The 25,483-nt window shown below is 41.0% G+C and overlaps 1 protein-coding gene across 1 annotated transcript; it reads left to right on the top strand.

Annotated features, from left to right (window-relative positions):
* Positions 1-7,869: 7,869 nt before the first annotated feature.
* On the top strand, positions 7,870-14,843 carry sla1a (Src like adaptor 1a). The gene is made up of 8 exons (XM_084378658.1): positions 7,870-8,019; positions 8,439-8,522; positions 8,846-8,945; positions 9,144-9,230; positions 9,351-9,454; positions 11,011-11,142; positions 11,547-11,676; positions 13,298-14,843. The coding sequence occupies exons 2-8, from the start codon at positions 8,447-8,449 to the stop codon at positions 13,497-13,499; spliced, it is 831 nt and encodes a 276-aa protein (XP_084234784.1). The 5' UTR covers positions 7,870-8,019; positions 8,439-8,446; the 3' UTR covers positions 13,500-14,843.
* Positions 14,844-25,483: the final 10,640 nt, after the last annotated feature.

Genomic DNA, 25,483 nt, shown 5'->3' with positions numbered 1-25,483 from the left:
TCTGTGTCCCAGCTTTACCTTTTACTGAGCTGAATGAAATGTTCCTGGACGTCAGATGGTTTTACTTCAGTGAACAATCCGAACATGTGGCACCCCTGAAAATACAACCTTCTGTCAGGTGAAGACAGTTAACATGACATGGATCTGTGAATTATTACATTCCACACGGTTAGACGTCACTCATTACATGTTCCCAGTTAGCAAACACACTCTTACACCATAGCTGACAACAGCATTAAAGTCTTTATCAGATCTGGCTCTGGGGCTTTTTTGGGATTTACATGTCTTAAAAACAGCAGTGTTCCTGCATGTTTGTAAGGGGGTGGATGCACTTTCACAGGTGCACAGTGAAAACACGCATCATGAAAATAGCTCGCTGGCCAGTAATGACTGGGTAATAGATGATGACGCAGCGGTAAATGGTAAACTCCCATCTGGAGCGCTGAGGAGAGCGACTGCATCCTCCGATTGCAGACTCTCATTATGGGCTTGGCAGGGCTGGCTGGCAAGGCAACCGATAGTTACCCTGCCCTGCATGTGAAGGCAGGCATTATCCTTGATGTGTGCATGTGAAAGCGTGCATGAGGTGGAGGTGGAGGGCGGGGCTGCCAGGATACACAGGTGGGCCTCATGGTACCGCTGATAACGGAACCTAAATGACATCTTTGACATTAGGACCACTTTCCCCTCTGTGCAGAGCACACCTTGGGGATTACACCACAGGGTGACTTGTTAGTTTAATGGCTCAATTAGTGCAAAACTCCTCATCCACTAATGGATGCATGTTGTCGAGTCTGTGCTGGAATAACCTGAGGCAACCTCTCTGACTTTGAGAATTTTAAAGGGGCTCTCCAAAGATTTTACACATCAAAGTCAGTTTGCTCGTCGGGGGGAGGACTACTCAGCCAGTGAAAACAGTTGTATAAAGTCTCCTGCGGCTCAGGAGGGAGCCTTCTCAAGTCTGAGAAAATAACCCAGACTCAGCCATCGGGGTTATCAGGGTAACAGAAAGCCTGGAAGTGCGGCGCTACAGCAAAACGTCCCCGGGCAACTGCTTTGTAAGAAGAAGAACAACCGGTGTGGTTGATTACAGTGCGACCAAACAAACTCATGTTATAATTGTTACAAATCTATACATTATTAGATTTAGCGCTAACTGTGGGAACAAAAACATTGCATTTGCTTTTAATGCGAAGCAGCGGCAGCAGAAGGAAATGTTGGGTTTGCCTTCAGAGTAAGTTACCCCCATGACGGGAATTCTTCCCACTGAGCACAAACATATCCAAAAGAGTCAAGTCAAAGCCTTTTTCGAAGTTGAAAAGACGTCCAGTGGAGAGCCAGAATTCAAGTTTTTTTTGTCTTTTTTAGACATCAACCTTCACCAGTGATGTCCTTACAGGATGTTGCTCTGGCTCTCCACTGGAGAATGGCTCTCAGTGTCGGCAAATACGTTGAATAGACGTCTTTTTTGGATGTGTTTTTGCACACTGGGTTCTTTCAAGGACATCTAAAATATGCAAGGGTGTTTCTTTTTCTTCTCCATCTCCATTTCATGTCAGTAGGCTACAGTCTATACAGTGCCAGAAACCGGTTATGATAACAAAAACAGGGATAGGGTGTGAAGATTTGTCATAAATCAGGAGAAATACAGAAGAATTGTGACCCCAGGAGGAAACCGGGAGAGGGCAATGAGAAGCAGACAGAGTCCTGGGAAAATCGTGCGGGCTGGCAAGTCTGGATATGGCTGCAGCAGAGTGAACAGTAGACTGTGAGGCTAATATCAATGAGAATCAAAACAGTAACGGTTGACTGAATGCTGCTCTGTTTCCTCTGAGTCTCTCGTGCATGTAAAGACATTTTAAGGCCTGTTCGGGAATGGCGGACCCTGCCACAAACAATGAAAACTACTATATAGTGAGTTAATTACAGACTGCAAATAAGTTCAACTGGCTACAGACATTTTTTACTTCAACTTATCATTATGAAGTAAACACTGAATGCATATATAGAATAATGACACCTTGGTGATTAGAATGGTTCCCTATAAATCTTATTTTGTCTGCCAGTGGGCACGAAATCTCCTGGGAAAATGACAGCTGACTGGTAATGCAGACAGGCTGGCAGCCTGGCACCATTTCTATCTGCTTGTAGGTCTCCATTATGGACCAAATGAATGAATAAACTTGCGTTTTGTCCTGTGTTGTTGGTAGTTGCTACTCTGAGGACAAAAGAAAGTGATCCAGTTGTCTTTGCGACAGTGAAGCCAACAATAAAACCACTTGGAAACGCTAGAGGGAAGTCAGAGTTGGCTGTCTCTATTTACATTTGTTTTATTGCTGACAATAAGTCTGATCTAAAATAGCTTGGATTGTGTGATTTCAGTGATATCAGCCCAGCATTTGAACGACTGCAGCTTTTTTTTTCGTGATGGTCTAGCCACAGTTCCCTCAAGTACCCCGACTTAACTAAGTGCCATCACATGGCCCTGCACTGAAGTTTTTTTAATGGTGGCTGTGGTTCACAAAAATGTAAGTGATGTCATTCTTATGAGTAACATTTTCCAATACACGTCTGAAAAACAAAAAAAAAAAAAGAAAAACGAAAAAGTACGCCATTAAGTCAGGTCTAATTATCATAGCAGACTGGAATGAATGTTTCAGGTCTGGAAAGATTTCCATGTCTAAGAGTTGTTGTTGTTGATCCACTGGGGAGCTTTGCTTTCACTTCCCTGCCAGAAAAAGACTAAACAGAGGACAACTTTGCTCTCTCTCCTCACAAAACTCTGCTGTAATGATGCAGCGGTTTGCAAGTACAGGCTCAGATTTCTTAATGTAATTTCATCCAATTATGTTACCATCAAAATCACCCCAACGGTTCTGCTGAAGTGTGCTCAGGGATAATGTGCTGTGTTATTATAGTCATTTTAAATCACAACATAAGCAAATAGAAATAACACTGCTGCTGAGATTCATCAGGAAATTAGCTCGGGGGGACGCGTAAATGGATGCGAGAAGTAGGGGAAGGCTGATTACTGGTGCAGATGGTTTGGTGGATAAGATGCTCCAGATGCCTGAATGACCCACATATAGCGACCACGTTACATTAATGATTACAGGCTAACCGGTGGAGGATTTGGGGTCCTTTATATGTTGAGTATTTTTGGCCCTCAATAAGTCTGTGGATAAAACTGTGGCTGAGAAAGCTGCAGATACATCCACATGCACATATAGGAAACACGCCCCGTTCCTGTCGATCCTGTGGTTTCGAGTCCAGTGGGGTCAGTCTTACTTCTGCATTTAGATACTGCTCATTACAGTGAGAGGACACAGTAACCACATTTGGGCTAACAACCGGTGTCCGAGCATGTGGAATGTGTATTGTTTTTAGGAAAAGAGGAACTGTGGACTCACCTCTTGCTTCCACTTTCACCCAAAGAGCCTTAAAAGCCGTATGAGCATGTCTTGATTTAGACTTGTAGAAAAATAAATTATGAAGGGAATTCCTGACACTCAGTAATTTTGTAATCTTAGACAGAGGGCGTGGAAGTCACTTCGCCTTGAGATGTTCAAACACATCCAGTCTCCCACACAGCAGCCAACTGTGGCCACAGACAGGGCAGCTGTCTTTACGAGAGGCAGAGAGAGAGAGAGAGCGATGCCCGGAAAAAAAGTGCTTACAAATCACTGACCATCTTCAAAGTTTGAGCTCAGCTTCCCCAAACATGTGTTATAAAAACGGCCAATGGGACATCAATCATGCGGACCGCTTTAGCAATTATCCACGTGAGGAAAGTCTCTGACAGCTAAATATCAGCTTTACCGGCAGCGCAACACCTGCTGCACTGCTTTTATGAGCATTTTGCGAATGAAGATATTTTCTACAAGTGTCTCAACATGGATCTATGAAAAAGATGTTTGGTTTTACCATTAATGTCAATGGTGTGTGGCAGCTAAATGCTCATATATAGTTTGACTTCCTCTTTTCTTTACCTCCACTAGCATCTGATATGTTATTCATGCAATTTGCCAAATTATCACCTGCCTAATCCAATTTTAGACAAATCTAAAGATGTGATTTAGATGGGAAGTAGTCTTGGTTTATTACCTTAACTACTTGAATATGTTTCTCATCCTGCTGTAACAAAGAGTCCATTGAGCTGGAGGTCAACGTGGTCGGCCTCACTGGTTGAGTTCCACCTGTGTTATGTCTGCTAGTGACTAAGTGACTCATTCAGAGACACACACACAGCCTTGGCACTGTCAGTGACGGATGCCAGGACCTGAATAGAAAAACAGAAAATTAAACAGCTGTGTAGTCAAGGTGCAAAATGTTCCACGGTGAAGCAATAGCCTTGTAGTCCTAAAAACAGTTAAAAACCTGTCTAAAACCTGTTTTTCCTTTAAATCCTTACCACTGATTTGTTATTTGTCTGGGTCATTGTTTTAGCATTTAGCATTAACAAGTTCATTTTGACAATGTTAAGGGTTTTCTTACATGTAATTGAGGTATGTGGATACGTCAGCAATGACAACGACTCACAGTACACAGCCCTGTTGTTCAGCAGCTAGCTATGCAAATGACACAAAGCACACAGCCCCTGAGAGGAGGGCAGAGCCGCTGTGGCAGCTTAAGACCAGATCATCAGCTAATGTTAGCACAAAGCACACGGCCCCTGAGCTAAACAACAAGTGAGTCACAGTGGGCGCAACAGGCTTGATCAGCAGCTAATCCAGTTAGCACAAAGCACACACGTGCAGCAGTAAGGAGTAACTGTCACATCGGGTGGCCTTTTCGGACTGAGGTACGTACATGACTGCTATTTTGCTTGAGCTGACATGATTGTAGCATTCAATAGAGATGTTTATGGGTAAGAGAGCTTGTTGAATGTAGCTGGCTGCTAACTTATCTCCCTGCTGGCTAGCAAGAGCTATAGTGCAGTCGGTGTAGTCAGGCAGTGCAGTCATGTGTTTCGGAGTAGCCAAAGTAGTAAAGAAGGCCTGAAGGGAGGTGGGTAGATTTTTTTTGGTTGGATACTTGGTTGGAACATTTCTCTTGTTCTTGTCGGCTTCTACAATCTTACCAACCCCAGCTTTCATGAAAGGTCTTCAATGAAGATCTTTCTTTTCTGATTAGAATTTCTCCCCCAAAACTACATAGTGCACCTTTAAGTATTTCTACAGTGTGGAATTGCAATTTTTTGCTCAAATACAGGACCAGAATTCATAATGAATGTCCTGTGTCAAACACTGTCCGTTAGATATACTAATTATGATGCACCTCCCTATGACACTTTACAGTGAGGTCCGACGGACATCGTGAGGGCCAGGATCTTTTTTTAAACCAGAAACCATCTGCATGATTAGAAACCTCATGAGGTAAGTGAGAAAACGTGTTGCCTTTTGTTTGTTTCACAAAGATCTTTTGTGAAACAGTTCACAAAAGATCTTTGTTTGTAACATCATAAAAATACAAGTAAAATCTGCTTTGAAACGCACTAAACATGAATAAAACTGGCCACAGGAAATGTCTCAAATTCTGTTCTAAACATGAAACTGTGCTCTTTAAACTGTCACCACACAAGCTACATGTTGACCGTGTATTTATTTTCATCTAAAGCCAGTGAAGACTTCCTTCCTTCTTTGCAGCCACAACAGTTAGAGTCCTGGCATCTATCACAAGCTACCACCCATCAAACCGCAGTCAGCAGCTGCTTTTTTTCTACATCCAGCAGTGTTCGCTTCAGCTCAAAATGCAGTTTAGTTGCAGTTTTGTTCAGACACGATGTGACGTTAGATTCGCGTCTACTTCCTCAGAGGAGTATTTACCTCTCAGAGCTCCTCCTCACACACATACAGCGGGCAGCCAACAAAAGGAACTGCCAGCTCGGTGTCCAACTAATATCTGCCAAAGCTTTAAAACTCAGTGACGCAAATATGAAAAGGGTTCATATGACACCCCTATTTAACTAGTTTTATAAAATCCCTGCTGGGTTTTAAGATAAGTTTACTTCAACAATGAAGCTAATCTCTCGCTCTGTCTCTGTTTTTTTTATTTTATGGCATCACTTTCCCGCATTCATAAAGGAAAGGTGGCAGAGGAAAGAGGCCCTAATGGTCTGCAGCAGTTTTATCCAGATGTGAATACGGAAAATACAGCTAAGTTGTCCTGAGAATAATAAAGTGGCACAGAAGAATACTCTTATGTAACCAGTGAACCAGCCTTCAGATACACTCAATCCAAACATTGTGACTGAGGGTGTTTCGTCAAAATGAAAGTTTTCAGCTCGACTTTAGTTCAAAGACACTGTGATTCAGATACATGTTTCTGGAGCTGATTTATGCTGTTACATAAATCCCCATCTTCAAGACAACTAAAAGGGGAAAAAAATAGGAAATGAGGGAGAAATAATGAGCCACAGAACTCAAAAGGTTTGTCATTCATGGCTGGGAGGGAAAGAAAAGTCTGGACAGAAGTTTGTTTTTCTGAGACATACATGTCTGTACATTTGTGGGCAGTTTGTCAGACGGATATAATGCATCATGCACATACCATACATTTCCTGACACACTTGACTTTGAGCATCTGAAGATAAACATTTTGTATGGAGTGTGATGTACCGCCTCAGAGGTCATACCATCGATCTGAAACTCTGAGTGGTTTCGGCTTCCTAATTTGAAACTTCAGCAGCGTCATTCTTGGACACAGATACCAGATAAACACACCGGCTAAAGATAACTATCAGTTTCCACTCTGCAGATTCGTGAGAGATTAACTCATGGGCTAAATAAGATGTAGTAATCTGACTTAAAATCACTCGGTGCAGCAGTTCCAATAAATAGAAGGTTGTTTTAAGAAATATATTTATATCTCATGTTGTCAGTTTTTCTGATGTCCCTTAAGAAAGAGGAACTCAGTTTTGCTCTACACTAACACTAACACAAATGGTTTGAATGCTTGAGCACAGCTGGGTATGATGACAGGTGTGAAGGAGAGTTTTAACACAAAGTGAGTACTGGTGCCTTTTGCACATCTCTTCTAAACTGCAGTGAAGCCATAAAGACTAAACACAGAAAACACAAACAGTAGAACAGACTACCACAAAGCAAATAAAATCACTGAAAAGCAGTTTTTAAAAAAATGTGGGTTTTCAAAAGTGATTAAAAAGACAAGACAAGACTGAGTTTGCAGGCCTGATATCCTCAGGCAGGTCAGTCCAGTCGGTCTTTGTGCTAAGCTAAGCTAATGGGCTGCTGGCTGTAGCTAAACATTTAGCATAGAGACAAGAGAGCTCACCAATCGTCTCATTTAGCTCTTGGCATGGATGGGACTACATGTTTATACCAGGATGTAGAACTTTTCCTTTAATTTAGTCCATGCGATGTCAGAAAATAGTGAGAAAAGTCATCCTCTTGTTCTTTCAGCTTCATATTATATAAGGCAAAGAAATCAACTAATCAAATCTTTACAATGGAACAGGTGAAACAGTCAGTGCCTGGTATTTTCTCTTGAAAAATGATTCAAATCAATTTTCAAAACAGTTCATAATTCAGTAATTTTCTGACAACTGAAACATTTCAGATCTAATCTACTTTAATTTACTTTTTCATGCTTTCTAATACCACAAACAGGCAAATAACAGTCATACCTTTATTGTGAAATGTACCAAAATAAAACATTTTGACATATAAGTCTGAATGGAAACAAGACACTGCACAATACAACAGTGCTCTCAGTGACTACTAAATAACTACAGCACTGTGTGCACCCCTCCTCTCCCTGGTCTGTCTTGTGTGTCTCAACGCTCTTGCTAGCCCTCTTCCTCGTTTCATTACAGGAAGTGAGTTTGCAGTATGATGCAGCGCTGTCACCACAGCCTGTGACAGGTCATTGCTGTAAACTCTTGTGAAGATGGTACTTCTGTAGCGCCACACTCTGCTGCTGCCACCATGCCCTGCCTGGGCCTTCACCTCTCTCAGCACTGTTGACGCCATCACAGCAGGCGAGCTACAACTCCTACAGGTATTTGTCTATACTTTATCACATTTGCTACAGAGTTTCCGTAACAGAGGAACTGCTATTGCTCCATACTGGTCAACTGAACACTAGTGTGTGATGTAACCTAAGAATATGCTACACACAGACATAATGTGTTGAAATACATATTTTTTTGAGAGTGTATGATTGTATGTTTTTTGCCATATTAGTTCAGTATCACTAATCATTGTTAGCTGTCCGGTTCTGCAAGGGAAAACCAGTCTGATAGCATCTAGCCTCAGCTTCCCCATTCTGAGCCTGTCAGTTGATGTTGTTCAGTGGCCAGCATGTAGGAAGTTACAGACTTGATAGTGCAACAGAAAAAAAGAAGTGCAGTGCTATAAAGATAATTCACATGAGTACGTGCGACTATTCACATTCGTACATATCTGTGCTCACTTCAGGCTGGAGGATGGGGAATATGATGCGAGGCGCGATCGCCAAAAACGACAAGGTCAACGCAGATGATGGTGACGGCTCTCTGAAGGGTAAGATTATTAAAATGACATCCTTTGTTTGTTTTTTTTCAATTGCAGCACAGACGTTTGAATCATTGTGTCAAGTGTGATTAAATAGTGTGACATTATGCGCTGTGCCTGCACACAGCACGGAAGATCCTCGACCTCTCGCTTAACAGAAACGTTACAACATGCACAGCTAGAGATGTCGTGCTACTGAAATTTTACAAAAAGAATCAGCAATACTTTCTGAGGATTGGGTCTTGGACATTTTTGGACTTCGTTCAAATCATGATGTCTGTCTAGCAGCATTTGGCCGTGTTTGTTAACGCTGTAAATATTGTTCTTGGCAGGTTTGGAGGACGACATGGTGGTGGTGCTTCAGGACTACCCGTCTGCTGAAATCGGCAAGCCCATCTACAAGATGGGAGAGAAGCTCAGGCTTATCGCTCAGTACGATGATGTTTTTTGTAATCTTGCTTAAAAATCCAGACATAAGTAAGATCTCAAACAGCTATGAGGAAATCAAGTCAACAAAAAGAAAAAAGAAAGGACTACTTTGTAACTTGATGTCGTTAGTTTGCAGTAAAGAGAAGTGGTCAGACTAAAAGTTCAGTGATTGATTCCTCTTTGTCTGTTTATGGTGTTCAGGGAGGCCTACTGGTGGAGAGTCCGCTCCGTCCAAACAGGGAAGGAGAACTACATACCCAACAGCCACGTGGCAAAAGTGTACCATGGGTGCGTAAAGTTAAACTGACACTATTTTCTAGTATTGCAGAATGCATTTTTTCCACTACTCGGATAGGATTTCACTGCTACGGGATTTAATGTGATCCAATGTTTCTGTTGCTCCGTCAGTTGGCTGTTCGAGGGAGTGGGGAGGCAGAAGGCCGAGGAGTTGCTCTGTCTACCGAGGAACAGAATGGGCTCCTTTCTGGTCCGAGAGAGCAACAGGGAGAGGGGTGAGTACGTTTCCTTACAGAGCGGTCAGCCAGTCTGCAGTCAGATGTTTGCTTGGTCTGTTTCTCTAAAGTGAAAAGTCTGCAGAAGGAAATGAAATGCTTGTCAACAAGCAGGCATGTGCCGAGATCGGATCAGGATGATGTTGAAATAAGAGCAAAAGGGAAGCCAAGATCATCGCCACATCCATGAAGAGGGAACAAGAACAAAAAACAAGCTAAAATAATATTTTGACAAAATAGAGAATCAGAATCAGAATCAGAAATACTTTATTGGTCCTCGAGGAAAAAGAAAATAAATATCACACTGTAGAGAGATTTTAATAAAATGAATAGAGAAGACAATAAGAAAAAAGAGTAAGTAAAAATAAAATATACAAGTAATGAAATATAAAATAACATAAAAAAATGTGGGCATTGAACTATAATATTACAACTATAATAGATACCACTCTCCTGTTTGTACAATATGAAGCTACACTGGGCTGATCAAAGTGGGGCCCGTGGGCCGAAGTTGGCCATAAAGTTCAATTTTGCCCTCAGATTTTTCTAGTCAGAATAAAATAATAATAATAATAATAAAAAACATAATAATGGTTAAACTTCAGGTATACGTTTAATTTTTTTCTACTATTGTTGGGTTTTTTGTTTTTGACCACAAATAGAAAAAAAAGCTGAACAAACAGGTCACTGGGTAATACAATAAAACCCATATAAAGGTGCAATACGTAAGAGTTGGCCACCTGTTGAACTCATTCTCCAAACAAAGAGGGGCAAAAACTTCAATACTCTTTAAATATGCAGGATCCCTCGATATAAATCCTGTTTTATAATCTGAGCACAGTGGCAAAGTGACACTTTGTGCAGGATGTCTGTCAGTTAAGGGAACTTGGGATGCTAGTACCATTTTGCATCTTAAAAACACAACACAACACAATATTTTTATTTGCTTGCTTTTCCTGTGGTCAGTTTTGGCCCTCTAAGGGACAAAGTTTGGACACACCTGAGCAGGGCTGGCTCTAGCCATTTTGGTGCCCTAGGTGAGATTAGGATTTGGACTTGCACCAGTGGTTCAACATAACAAAAATGACCTACTTGTGATTATACAGTAAAATAAAAGAGATTGCACTACAACTAAGTAGTTACACATGCCCAACAATACGGGTAATTATTAGTCCATATTGGTCAGCGGATTCCAGCACAATGTCTATCATTCTAGGTAGGAGGAGGAACACTAAACAGCCAGCAGCAGCAGGATGTATGTAGGTTCAAAGGCAACAAAATCCACCTACCAGCACCTCTAAAGCTCTCAAATTAAAACATCATATCATCATCACTATCACTATTTCTAGGAGATGTATCAAGGAAATTACTTGTGATTCTTCCCGTGAGAAATTCTGTGTAGTCATATTTTGATCTGCAACTTTTCTTTCCTCTTTATACAAAAACACACAGTGTCAACAGTGACTAAGCATGTGAGTGGGTGGAAGTTACAGTGCAGGATTGACATTTCTTTGTGTGTGTGTGTGTGCGTGTGTGCGTGTGTGTCGTACCCTCAGGTCAGTATTCGCTGTCGGTGAAGCACATGATCGTGAAGCACTATCGCATCTTCAGACTTGACAACAGCTGGTACTATATCTCCCCTCGCCTCACTTTCCAGTGCCTTGAAGATATGGTCAACCACTACTCTGGTGGGTGAATGCACAAACATCAACACATGTAGTGCCACACATGTACATAACAGGCACGCAACGCAATCAGACTTAAAATAATTAATTATGTTCTTAATATAGAAGCATTTCTTATCAGCACTCGTCACTCTATAGATTTCCTGCTCTGACAGAACATTCTTGATACAAAACAGGAAATGAGATACAATATGCGTGCTTGATAATGACTACTGGTGCATACACAGTGAGAAGTTTTAGTGCTGCTTTCTGTAATGATGCAGATATTCTGGGCCAATATGGACTAAGTTTGGTCCTGTCTGAGCAGTTGAGTGTGAAAGCGTTTAATGCAAACTATGCAACATTTGTTTGTGGTTGTTTGTAAGCTGGTGAGAAATACCTTACTTCCCTTATCCTTGCATTTTCAGATTTTGCAGATGGCCTGTGTTGCGCGTTAACCTCCCCCTGTCTGTCGAGCACGATCGTGCCCTCAGATGCAAATCTTGAAGGACCACCTGTGGTCATGAGACGCAACTTTGACTGGAAGAAAGTGGACAGGTACGATGGAGGCTCGGTGACGATATTTATTAGCTTTGATCTGTCTGTCGGCATAAAAGAGCCTATTGATTTGATCGCCATCGCTTTTGATAATCGATTAATCGTTTGAAGCAATTTTTTATAAAAAAAATAAAAAATTGCTGATTCCAGCATCTTAACCCTTAGATACACGAGTGATTGGACCCTACACTCTTCCATAAGTGGGTCAAAAATGACCCGTATATGATTTACTGTGTCAGTTATTTTAAGAATAATCATTTATATCGTATTTTGTTTTGTATCTTCGTCCATGCAAGAATGATTCTATTTTTGAATTCTTTTTTTTCTTTTTCACTTTTTAACATTTTGAATTTTCTGGTTTCATTCATCCTGTGACAGTAAACTAAATATCTTTGGGGTGTGAGAAGAAAAAACTCGAAGGACGTCATCTTGGGCTTATAGGGGCAATATGTAAGAATTGGCAATCTGTTGAAGTGACAATCCAAGCAAATAGTGGGCAGCATGTCAACAGAGTAACCGCTAACTGGTGCTAACTATAGCTGCCATTAGCAAGTTAGCGCCTGTGCTAGTGGTCCGGACTGGGAGCATGGAGCTCTGGGGAAGTGTTGGTGTTATTTACACAACTAGCACAGGAGCTGTGGACTACTAGGGCGAGGGTTTTTTTTCAGCTCCGGGACGGGGGAACCCAGCGGGGAATCCTGACGGGAAGTGGTGCCATAATATAACATGAAAATTTTATTTTCTCACATTCTGTTGATACTTAATTAATGATTGTTTTAAACTAAAATTCTTACATATTGCACCTTTAAGGATACACTGATTGACGTTTTTTCACCTTTTTTGCTGACAATTGATAGACAAATAATGCATCGATTAATCAAGAAAATAATCGCCAGATTAATCAACAACAACAAAAATGAGTTGCTCTTTAGTTGCTCTAGGTCATAATGATTCATCTTACTTGCTGTAAGCTGATCCCTGGTCTTGATTATAGATTAGGGCTGCAGTTAACAATTATTTCTTTCACAGATTAATCTGCTGATTACTTTCTCAATTGATAATTTAAATGTTTTCTGTATAAAATGTTTGATATAGTGAAAATTGTGTCTTATAATTTCCCAGAGCCCAACATGGCTTATTCAAATGGCTTGTTTTATCTGCCAAATTATGAGAAAGAAAACTCCAATCACTCAAACTGGGACAAGATATAAAATATTGCTTTTAAAAATCAGGTGCCATATTATCTTTTAGTATAATTTGCAATATCACTTTTTTATTACTTTTCAGTATCATTGCCAATCCTAATTATTCTGTTTTAGTTGTTTATTTATTTTACTTCATTTATCCTACTTTATTGTTATTCTGTTGTTGTTATTATCATCTACACTGTATATTTATTACTCTGTCACACCAAAAAAATTCAGGATAAGTAAAGTTCTATCTCATCTTATCTCATCTTCCATGGTTCGATGTCTTTTTGCATTTCCTCTTGAAAAATGTCTGGAACAATTAAGCAATTATAAAAATAGTTTCCCTCATTTGAAAAAAAAAAAGAAAATAGAAAGAAATAATATTACAATACTGATGCTCTGTTGTCATTTTCCATCTCCTCCCTTTACAGGAGACATCTGGTCAGCACAGAGAGCTGTGACGACAACATGGTGAGCTATGGAGTCAGGAACAGCGTCGCTGCATACCTGTCCTTTTCTAAGAATCAGCAGCCCACACAGATGGGAGCAGAGAGCAGGAAGAAGAAGAGTAAATCTCTTTATGTGCTCCCTGAGAGCAACCTCACAAACACGGACTATGAAGATGACTTCTAGAGACGGCTGAGGGATTCAAAAGACTGAAATACCTGCAGGTGGAGGGCAGAGGGCATCCTTCTGAACAATCTGAATGTCTGCAGTGGGTGGCACTGAAGCGACATTTGAGCAAAGCATCCCCAAACATTGAAGTGTGTTATAATTTCTAATGTGAGCACTATGAAGTACTTTAACAATAACTTGAATGCGTGACCACTTGCATGTTGACTCAACTTATAAAGAAGGACTATATGGAGTTGAACTGGACAATGGTGCAATCGAACTGTGAAGTGTGTTCAGTTGATACTGAGCCAGAAAAACAACCAGCCTGGCGTTATGAAGGTTAAAATGGAGACTTGAATGCTGCGTGTGTTGTTGGGTAATATTAATGTGTTTATGAGCATTAGTGGCTTTCAAACTAATTCTTGCTTCTTAATAAATGTCAGAAGGTGAAATACATTTTGAAACCAGCTTGACACCAACATACAGTGATTGTTTTTTGTTTTTTTTACCACTTTTATTTTGACATTATTTGGTCCTAGTTATTATGGAAAACATGTTTTAAACAGTTAAAAATCCAGCAGATACGGAGAAACCTTATCAATAATTTGGAGTTGCGTTTTGTCCTTTTTTGCCTCTCCTATTATTTGAGTATTTTTAGAGGCCTGAAGAGATAAAGCTGTGTTATTTCACACAAAGAGCCAAGATTATAGAAAAGTTTGAAAAATTAAAATATTTATGTAGTTTATTATTCCTACACAGGCAATCCTCCTGTGTCCCCTTTGGTTCTACTGACTCTGGTGTGTTTCTGCTCACATTCTCGGACATATGTATCATGCTTTACTCTCTGACTCAGATGCACTGACTGCAGCAAGGAGCAGAAAGCTATAGATAACGACGAATGCTGCTCTCTTTATTTAGACCCAAGTTTATATTTTCACGTACAGTCTGCTCTCTGGGGTTAGTGGTTACAAATGTTCAGGGTCAAGCCCTTGAATACAGAGCAGGAAGTAGGTTTTAGGTTTTTCTGGCACTAATGATTCAGCAGTGGTGATAAATGTCTAATGTTTGCATGCCTGTAATAAAGATATGCTGCTGTTTATCGTCTAATAGCAGTCGCTCAGTCAGCCTGTCATATGGTAAACATATGAAATTAGTAAGACGAACACACTGGCGGGAATCAGGACAACAGAGGAAGTTCAACAATATCAACAGTTTGGCCAGATGTTTTTCTTTGAATTCAGGGATTCTCAGAACATCTGCCCATTGGAGTCAGTGTGGCTCATATCCCCTGAATTCTGCTTATAAGACACATAACTACTTATTTGAAAGTTGTTAATAAATTATAGCCTGTGAGGCTGATCGTTGATGCGTCATACCTCATGGTAGCTGTTTGTCACCTTACATACACTCTTCTGTTACTGCTCTAGATCTCAAGCTTGGATTCATCAGTATAGATGAGTCAGACCATTTACAGTATAAACAGAACACAGATACAAATATGCAAGTATTTGCGTGTGTGTGTGTGTGTTTAAATATATGCATATTTATGCTCTTGTTGGTGGCTTTTCTGGTGAGATTAAATTCCAGTTTTGGTATTCAAAGATCATATGGATAACAGTTTTTTGGAGACAAAACATTTTTAAAAACTACAGAGCTTGTAGAAAGGTGCACAATAAAAGTAGCAGAAAAACATTATTATGATTACATATAACACCATTGGTACTAGTGTTAGCTGGTGCACAAACTGGCAACCACTTGTAGGGGCAGACAAGTGTTCAGTTTAAACTGAAAAGGGAAGTGGTGATAGAAGTTGTACAGACACAATTTCTTCATGGCTTTGTTCAAAACAATACATGACTGCCTTTCTCAAACTGTCACAGTATCATATTTCATAACTTTGTCCAGATGCTAATATCGCTCAAGGTGGAAAGGTGACTCAGTCCTCCCTGTATGACACGGCTGCTAGCAACTGGAACCAGAGATCCTGTGGCACCACGCAGAATGATAAAAATCCATGGTGATGACTGGACCTACTGAAGAACTATAAAATCCATCACCAACAGAAGAGATTGTTGCTAAAAAAAGGATAAATGGAAATTCCCTCAATGACAATGGCAACCCTCATCCAAGGTAACTGCACCAACCGTTTTCTGTTAGGATTGAACATTTAACATTTGTTGTGTAAATTACAGGAAGTAAGTGCAGCAGTGAGATCTATGTAGAGTGTATACTGGTAACATTGTTTTGCTCATAACACTGTTTTCTTTATCTTCAACTGTGCTGTGATCTCGTCTACGAAACGTGGGACTTCCAAAACCTTTGAGTGTCATGACATGGAATTTTTTATGTATCCACTCAGTATGTCTACTGTCTGTCACTCCCCCTCAGTGCTTAGTGTTAGCACTTTATTATTGTAGCACATCAGTACGTCAGAGCTATTCTCAGGGAATTTCTACCATGAGGTATGACACATCATACATCAGCCTCACAGGCAGCAATAATTCCAACATTGACCCTCCATCACTGGGCCACTGTCAGAAGGGGGTCGATGGTTGTCTTACAACAACAAAAATTAAGGCACTAATGTTAAGCAGTCTATAAATTGTTCACACATTTGTAATAAGTAGTTATAAGTGTCTTATAAACCAATAATAGATGTGTTAATTATGCTATTATGAACCCTTATATAGGGTTATTAATGTTATCAAGCACCTTATTATGTATTATTATGTTGATGAGCAGTCTATAATTTCTTAACAATTTTCAAATAAGTAGTTATGTGTCTTATAAGCAGAATTCAGGGGATATGAGCCACACTGACTCCAATGGGCAGATGTTCTGAGAATCCCTGAATTCTACAAACATCTGGCCAAACTGTTGATATTGTTGAACTTCCTCTGTTGTCCTGATTCCCGCCAGTGTGACTGTCTCACTAATTTCATATGTTTACCATATGACAGGCTGACTGAGCGACTGCTATTAGACGATAAACAGCAGCATATCTTTATTACAGGCATGCAAACAGTAGACATTTATCACCACTGCTGAATCATTAGTGCCAGAAAAACCTAAAACCTACTTCCTGTTCTGTATTCAAGAGCTTGACCTTAAACGTTTATAACCACTAACCCCAGAGAGCAGACTGTATGTGAAAACATAAACTTGGGTCTAAATAAAGCGAGCAGCATTCGTCGTTATCTATATCTCTGTGCTCTTTGCTGGTGCATCTGAGTCAGAGAGTAAAGCATGATACATATGTCCGAGGATGTGAGCAGAAACACAGCAGAGTCGGTTAGTCAGCGTAGAGGAGAGGTCAAGTTAACAACGTGTTAGTTCTCTACAAACAGTGGTTTCCAACATGGGTGGCCGGACCTAGACAAATGGTTGCAAGAGGGTCGCCTGTGTAGGAATACTAAACTACATAAATATTAAAATTTTCAAAACGTTTCTATAATCTCGGCTTTTTGTGTGAAATAACGGACAGCTTCATCTCTTCAGGCATCTAAAGATACTCAAATAAACCAGTCCAAGCAGTTAAAATCTCTCTGCTCGGACCTCATAGACAAGCAAACTGCAACAAGGGGTGTCAAAGTAAAAAAGACCGCTTTGTATTAAGCTGGAACCAGCATAACAAAGTTTGGGAGGAACTGGTTAAAAACAAGCTGTGACAGTGACCATCAGAGGTTGTGAAACCTCACGGCTGCTGTGATCACCTTCCTGAGAAATTTATAGAGAAAAACATTTTTTTCAGGAAGTTGGCTTACATCCTCAAATCCACGTTGCTTGCTCTGGCTATATAATTTATACGTTTTCATTAAATTCATGAGCCAACTGCGTGTGACTAGTTAAGACGAGGTCAGCGCTTTCTTCTCAGTTTAAAAGCAGGATCAAATACGTGTGCTTCCCCCTGGTTTTAAAGGCTCATAAAATACCTGCAAGTAACCGACTGGGAGAGACGCAAGCAATGCCAGTGCGTGTGTGTGTGTGTGTGTGTGTGTGTGTGTGTGTGTTGAGTGGAACAAGCAGTGATGCAGATGCACACACATCTGGTAGGCGACTGCTGCACCATGCAGAGACTGCAGTCCAGTCAGCAATACTCACCCCTCACATCAGGCTGCCTCTCCAGACCATGTGGAACCAGTCTACGAAAGACTAGAGAGCGTAAGATCTTGCTCTCAGTGAATTTGATGATTATATAGTGTGAGTTTAATGCCCCTTTCACACTGGACAAAAAAAACACTACATCTGTCTTTTGTCTTCAGTGGGAAAGGTCACAATCCGCATTTACTCTCAGTACAAAAGACTTCATTGTCACGGGTGTTTATGGCCTCCAGCTCCAATTGAGCTTTGATGAAAAAGACACCCTGGGGTAGCACTTTATAGTAACCATCAATAGTTATTGGTTATTTCACTGTTATCAAACAATGAAATGCTTTATAAAGCATTTATTAAGCAATTTTAAAGGTTTATAAACATCACTTTATAATCCAAATCCATCCAAATAATGTTAATAGATGAACTACAATATTTATTAAGAATTTACAAAGTATCATAAACCTCAGTAGTCACGATAAGCAGTTTCTTAAAGGGGCAATATGTGAATTTAAAAAACAGTTTCTCTAAAATTATCAACAGAAAGTGAAGATAGAGCAGGATCAAATATGTGTGTTTCCTCCTGGTTTTAAAGTGTTGTAAAAAATTCTTGCAAGTAACCAACTGAGAGAGATGCGAGCAATTTGTGTGTGAAAGTGTGTGATCCAGGTCACTCTGCTCATTACTGCTGTGGTGCAATCAGGGTACTATGAGGAATACTGGAAGCTACGGGCATCGTTTAGGTGTGACAACCAGCGAGAAACTGTTAAATTAGCATAGATGCTGCTTTAGCACCAGTTATATCAGAACTGGAGGGCATATTTAATTGAAAGAAGAGCAAAGAAAGGCGGTGAAGGCTTTTCTCTGTGGGAAAGATGTTTTCGCTCTTATCCCGGCTGAATCCGAATGAAGGCAAAGTTATGAAAAACAGTCCCCATCAAAGGCCACTTGTATATTCAAAATAAACCTAATTCTCCCCGACTGATCTGATCATCCATATTCACATCAGTGAACATTCAACAAAAAAAAGCCACTCTTCCCTGAAGTCAAGCAGCCATTTACTGTAATACCAATGCAGATAAGAAAGACAATACTCCGTCTTCCTGCCAATCATCACACATTTGTGTGTGGACATTGTGAAAACAAAGGCTCCCAGTGGGATGAAGAGCGGAAGAATTACAACGTTAAAAAAAGCCAAACACCCGCACAGTGCATGTTGTCTTACGAGAAAGCCCTGGGTTTGAGATGACTTAATGATGAGACAGAATGGATCCTAAGTTGAGTCCCTTGTCCTCCGTCTGATTCTTGTTTGATGTTACAGTGGATGTAAGCACCAAGGAAAACACTCAAACGATGCACTCTGCCCTCAGATTTTTTTTTCCCTCCGTGAACAAAAACAAGATGAGGAAGGAGAGCAGAGGGCCCGTCGATGTCTCTGTCCCTGAATGGGATCAAGGCTTGGAGAGAAAAAGGGGTTGGATAAGTGAAGGAAATTAACAGATGGACGGAGATTCCTCTTCCTCCAGCCTGTTTTCTGTTAATCAGCTTCTTCTAATCTCACCATATCCTCCTCTTACCCACGGGGCCCAGCTGTCTAAACCTCTGACTTCACCACTTGTGCACTGGATGCTCACGGGTGAGCTGCAAAGAAATCCTTAAAAAATGTTTGCTTTGCCAAAAAAAAACAAAAAACGCTTTCTGTGCCTTCTCTTGTGTTAATTAAACTGCTGTTTTCCCTCTTCTCCGCACCACTGACTTCATCACTGTGAAACTGTGGCTGATAGCCGAAGTGAGATCATCTTGAAGAGCGGGGGGTTTTGTCAGGGTTTTCAGATATAATATAAATTTGTTTTTTCTTATATATAGGTTGGGTGTTCATTTCCTGTGAAAAAACAAAACCTTACACTGTGAGCTGTTACTGCGCACAGCTTATTTTGGTGCAAAATGTGATGTTCCACTCTAACTTTAACTCTGACCACTTCCTGCAGGTGGAGAATAGAAACAGATTTGTATCTGCTTCTTTCACCGAAATGGACACAAACATGGCAGCTACAGATTGAAAGATAATAACAGCAATTTACTGAGAAGCGAGGTCAAAAACCAACAAATTAACCGACCCAAAGTGCGATCTTTCTTGACAATTTTTACCAAACCGCTCCCAAAGAGCACTGTCAACAACAGTCCTCGCTTCAGAAACAGTACATGAGAACATGTCCTTTAGTGCTGCACCAAGAGCCTCAGCCAACACACACAACCATATCCAAGGCTGCTGCCCAGAGAGCTACGGGAAAACAAACAAAAACCAAAAAAGAAAGCTCCGAATGTCCACATCTTTGCCAGGGAATGGAGTGTTCTTATGTGACCTGCCAGGAATCTGTGCTCTCATTCCTTCAGGCCTGTAGTACAGACGATCGGGTGCTGACGTGCATTGTGCTCTTAAAAGAGACTTATTATGCTTTCTTTTTTCTCTCTCTCCTTCAGTGTGTTATATATGCTCTTGTGCATTTAAAAGACCTTGAAAGTTGAACAGGTCAAAGTCTGCACCAACAGAAGCTCCTTTCTCCCACTGAAAACACTGCTCCTGAAACGCCTCATCAGTAGTCCTGCATCTAATTCCGTGACTTTGTGACATCACACTACGTCACAGAGTCACACGTGCAAAATTTATGCCAGGCGGCTAGTTTGGCACCTAAGAAATAATTAATTAAGAAAATGTTACCGGTGATGGGTCAGGCATGTGTGAGCTGACCAATCAGAGGAGTATTCAGGAGGAGGGGCCTTAAAGGGACGGGAGCTAAAACAGATTGTTTTAGACAGAAGGGGGAATACGGTGCTGCAGCTCTGAACAGCATGAGAAAACTGATGTGTTTTTGAGCATTAAGGCATGTAAACCTATTTAAGAAGTAATCCCAAAAAAAATGATGAACCTGAAAATGAGCATAATATAAGTATTTTATTCATATTGTGTGGTAAAATAAATGTTTAAAGGAGAAACAGGCAAGGGAGAAATGCTAACAATCGGTGCAAAACTGCAGCATGAGAAGGCAGAGCTGTGCTTTGTGTGCTTTCATTGGCGTTTTTCTGGAGTGGACAGGTTTGTACAGTTACCTTTGTAATTTCAGAATGAGGAAACTTTTACCTTGCTCGTAACAGCTGCTTTATGAGCTGGACTCAAGTGATCTTGTTACAAGTTTGGTCTTCCTGGAATTTTCCATTGAGAGCAAACTTAGACCACAATGACGCTGAACAATATGGGATCATTTCAACACTTCAATGAAAGGCTGAGGACCTAGCAGGGTGTTTTTGAAGAAAATTTGGATCTGGAAAGCTTCAGTATGAGGGAGAGGCCTAAGTGAGTTTTTCTGGGAAGCAGTTGAAGGATTTGGATTTTTGGAGACGAATAAGCGACCTGGCTCTGCTGTCATTCAGCTCAGAGCATCCTGCCTGCTGCTGTTACACTACAAGCAAACACGAGAGGTGGAAAGCTCCCCTTCCCTTTCCGTGAGGAGGTTTTCAAGCAGTTTGCCACGTGGCTTCCTACAAATAATAAACACAAGATCTGTGCAGGCACTTTTAATTAGCAATGCAATTGTTGGTATACCTAAATAAGCCCAGTTGGTGACATAATGTTTATGCAGGCATCCCTTTCAGTGCCTCATAAAAAAGTCTTGTTAAGTTTTAAGTTTTACTGTTGTTGCAAGAGAAAGCATGTGGTAAGAATCCAAAGCTGGAACCCTTTAATACCTGTAAATTACTGCTCGTGTGTGCGTGTGGATTTGGCGTCTTACCTGGCAGCGCACACGTTCTTTCCATTGCCCTCAGCTCCTGTTGAACCCCATTTGTCTCTGGAGGATGACAAGCGGGACGACAGCTGTGAACAAATTAGCGTCAGGAATGAGTGTGAAGCACTTCAGTGAAGGGCGATGAAGATGGATGGGCACCGGGTCAAACCGTGGGCAAAAGATAGATGTGTCACTCCGATAGAAAACAATATGTGATTGATGGTCTGCTAGAGAGTCACAATTAGTGTGATTTTCATTTTCCAACCAGCTTGTGACTTAGAATGGGAATAAAAATGATCAAATAAAACACTACCTAGAATACAGATTGCATTTAACCAAGCGCAAGCTGAAAGTACTGCGTCTCGAACTAACAGTCAGCAGTTGAAACAGCCCAGTTTCGACCACTTCCTCTTGTTTTCACACTTCAGGGGTCAAGGTAAAGTGACATCATTGTAGAGCGAGTGTTAGGGGAACCAAAAGAGACTTGTACAGTGTTGCCACATTGGTTTGATGTTTTCCAGCCCAATAATTCATCCAAAACTGCCAAGGTTGATAATAAGCACCCAAATATTATCTGCAATAAACATTATGGCTACAGCTCCCTCCAAGCCCTTGTCTATAACACATACTGAACATACTTATAATGCATTATAATGCACCTATAGCACTGTATCTCAGTGGTAACAATCGTAGAGAGAACAAGCACATTTTTCAAAATGTAAAATTATTCCTTTATGCCATAGAAGCATCTCAAATTGTTTCAGCATTAAGCCCTTATTTGGGATTTATAACTAAAAACCCATCAGCAGAACAAAGGAGCAAAACGTTTGGGGAAAAAATAACAACATTCAGCTGTTAAAGACATCTGTCTTGTTTCCATGGTAACAACAAATCCACTGGTAATATAAGCAAGGCGGAGTGAAATGTTCAAAGTGGTCGCTTGCTCAACATTCAGTCTGATCTTTTCTGTTGTAAATGTATTAGTTGCATCCTGTTGATTTTATTACTACCACTGTGAGGGCAAGGTGCACGACTCCATGCAAACGGTTCCGTGATGAAAAACGCTACTGATCATAAAATTGACCTATACGCACACACACACTTTTCAGGGCCTCGAGCCTCGCTTTCTTTGGAAAGAGACCAGGAATAACTGAGAAGCTCTGATATGATTGTGGCTGCAGCTTATCAGAGTGATGCCACTCATCTGCGGACGGGACATTTACAATCCAGATTCAAAGCAACGGGGGTTTCTGTGCTGCTGCATGTTAGCACACATGCTGACGGCAGACTGATAAGTCCACCGGGACATTAATTGAACTCTTACATCAAATTCGTGTACACGTTTGACAGCGCTTCGTAAAATACAAGCATTACGCTGAAATGACACAGCTCTTTTTATTGAAAGCCAATACATATAGCAGTGAATGAAGAAGGCCTTGAATGTGCTTTGGCAGCATATGACTCAATCTGTTGAATGGCAAAAGCAGGTGTGCATGCCACCATGCTATCCAGGAAAAAGAATTTCTGACTTTGGCATACCTTGCTCTATTTTCCTAGACATTTATGAAATGATGAGAGACTGAGGGCGGGCCTGGATTGCATGCAGTTCCCCTCCTAAACACTGAATTGCTGAAAGTGTTGCTGATAGCTTGTCTACATGAACCACTTAGGGGAAAGAAATCCCCTTTCTGGCAATGATTCTCCCTGTCTGCATCACAACACAGAAATATTTCATCTGTCATCTGACTGTGAACCACAGACCAGGAAGTACTCCCTCTCTGGTCTGCAGCTTTTTATAAGGTGGGTACAGTCCAAATGCAAGGAAGAAGCCACAGGTTTCCTATAAGCCACGCAGGCATCAACACCCTTCTCTCTCCCCTTATCAGGCTCTCCTCTGGCACGGAGGACAGAAAGAAGCTGGGCAACATCCAAGTGGAAGGACAGACAGCTGGAGCCAAACAGACAGAAAGCATGCCAGAGAAGAAAGGCTGCTCGGAGTAGCAGTGGCTGACGTGGAGCTACGCGTGCGCCACACACACTCAAACACACATGCGTGCGCGCACAGAAGCACTGTGCAGCTGGAGACACTCGAGATGCCTGTCTGACAGCCAGCTAGTGAACGTCGACTCAGACTCTTGTAGAGTGGGAGACGGAGCTGTGCTTCATTCCAACAATAAGTAGTAGAGGGTTGGGAATGTTCACAGATAACAGGTAAAGCCACTGATTCAATGAAAGGTCCATATTATGCTTATTTTCAGATTCATATTTTAAATTTGGGTGTCCACTAGAATTCTTTTTACATGCTTTAATGTAAAACAAAAAAAAACAATAACACATTATTTATCTTATACTGTCCATTGCTTCTATTCACCCGCTGTTGGACACCTGTCTCTTTAAGCCCCCCCAACAACCAAAAAAGCCCAGTCTGCTCTGATTGGTCAGCTCTCACATGCCTGAGGAGGCGTCGCCCACCATGTTTCCGCCTCAGCTCTGCAAGTGTTTTTGCAACCATGGCCGTGCTGGAGGTTTGTCTCAGGGCGGCCACTGTATAGTTGTGACATCACAGTTTTACGGAAGTCCTGATAGCTCATTTAAAGGTGCAATGTGTAACAATTTTAGTTGAAAACATTAAAAAATTTATTAAAATGACACACAGTGTGGAGTTATAACATTTTTGACATTATGACATCTATGTATTGTGTTGCAGAGATATCTACTTAGGCTAGCATGCTAACCAGCTAGCCCCAAAGCTGCTGTGCTAGCAGTATAAACATCAACAGTCACCTGGTCCGTGAACTCACAGTTTTCGGCGGCTACCTGCATGGATAACTGAGCAGCAGCTACAGTTTGCACTAATCAAATGCACCTCACTGCTTCATAATTAAAAAAAGACTAGGAATCTCTCTTTATACAATATTGGACCTTTAAAGATAGATAGATAGTTATTTGGAAATGCCTGATGCAAGATTGCATATCTATGGGATACTCCCTTTCTGTCCACTGTTTCCACAATGGTTTTGGGTTTCATGTCTAAATTAATTGCAGACCACGGCCTACCACAGACGGAGGAGTAATGGAAAACTCATTACGATGGGTCTTGACAGCTAAAACTTTCCAAATCTTGGTAGTGGTGAGTAAATACATGGAAAACCCATTGTGCCCCCAAACCCTCAGCTGAGTCTCTCTCACTCCGTCTCTCAAGAATGTGACCAGGATGAAGTCATCATTACTTAATCTACCTCGTGCCGATACCAATCCCCCAAAAATGTTCCCTCAGGCTTGCGCAAGTACCACGTCCAGCCAGACATGTTTGGTATGTGATTGGTCTGGGTCAGAGAGGGGCTACTTGCCAGATCCATGGGAGGGGGAACAGTCCTTCATTCTCCATCCATTCTCTCTCAGACCACCTCATTACATAATCCACTGAGATGCAGACTCAACATACTTCTCTGTCTATCTGCCATCTGTGAGAATCATTAGCGCCAATTGGGGGAAAAACATGACACGTAGCTCAAAATATGGAAATTGAACAGATGATCACACACACTGTGAGATGGCTTTTGCATCTTAATTAAATATGGAAATGTTTAGCTGGGGTTATTGCTTTAGTTTAAAAATATGGAGATGTACCCACAGACGATTTGCATGTTAACAAACCTTGATGTCATCTGAGGAGTTTGCATGTGCAGAGTTAAATCACATTAACTTCTCAGTTAAGTACACTGCATTTGTTAGCAGTAGTCTGACATCTAGTGGGCAGTGTGAAAAATGTCTCTCGCAATGTGTCCCAGGTGGCGACACAACTAATTACAGCAGCATGAGTATGACTGCATGACCCTGCTACAGGGCCTAAAAGATGCAGCGTGCAAAAACACTTTGCTTTCAGGCGTTATTGCCTCAGGTTGTAGTCATTTTTTCCAGCACAAATTTGTGTTAACGAGATTTTTGGCACAGGGGCCCCTCAAGACAGGTACCAGACAAGTATTAATGCTTACTATTTGAGGTTATATAGCTTTATAATATCATACATTTATATTGTAGTTACTGTTGAAAAATTTTAAATTCATCAAGTGCCCACAAATCAAGTAACACACAATAAATGGGGTCAAAGGGCCACTGAGGGTCTGG

This window comes from Pagrus pagrus (genome assembly GCF_965226575.1).
Source record: "Pagrus pagrus genome assembly, chromosome: 17".
Lineage (NCBI taxonomy): Eukaryota > Metazoa > Chordata > Actinopteri > Spariformes > Sparidae > Pagrus > Pagrus pagrus.
The sequence above is the reverse complement of the archived record's forward strand: the minus strand, read 5'-3'. Positions and strand labels throughout refer to the sequence as shown.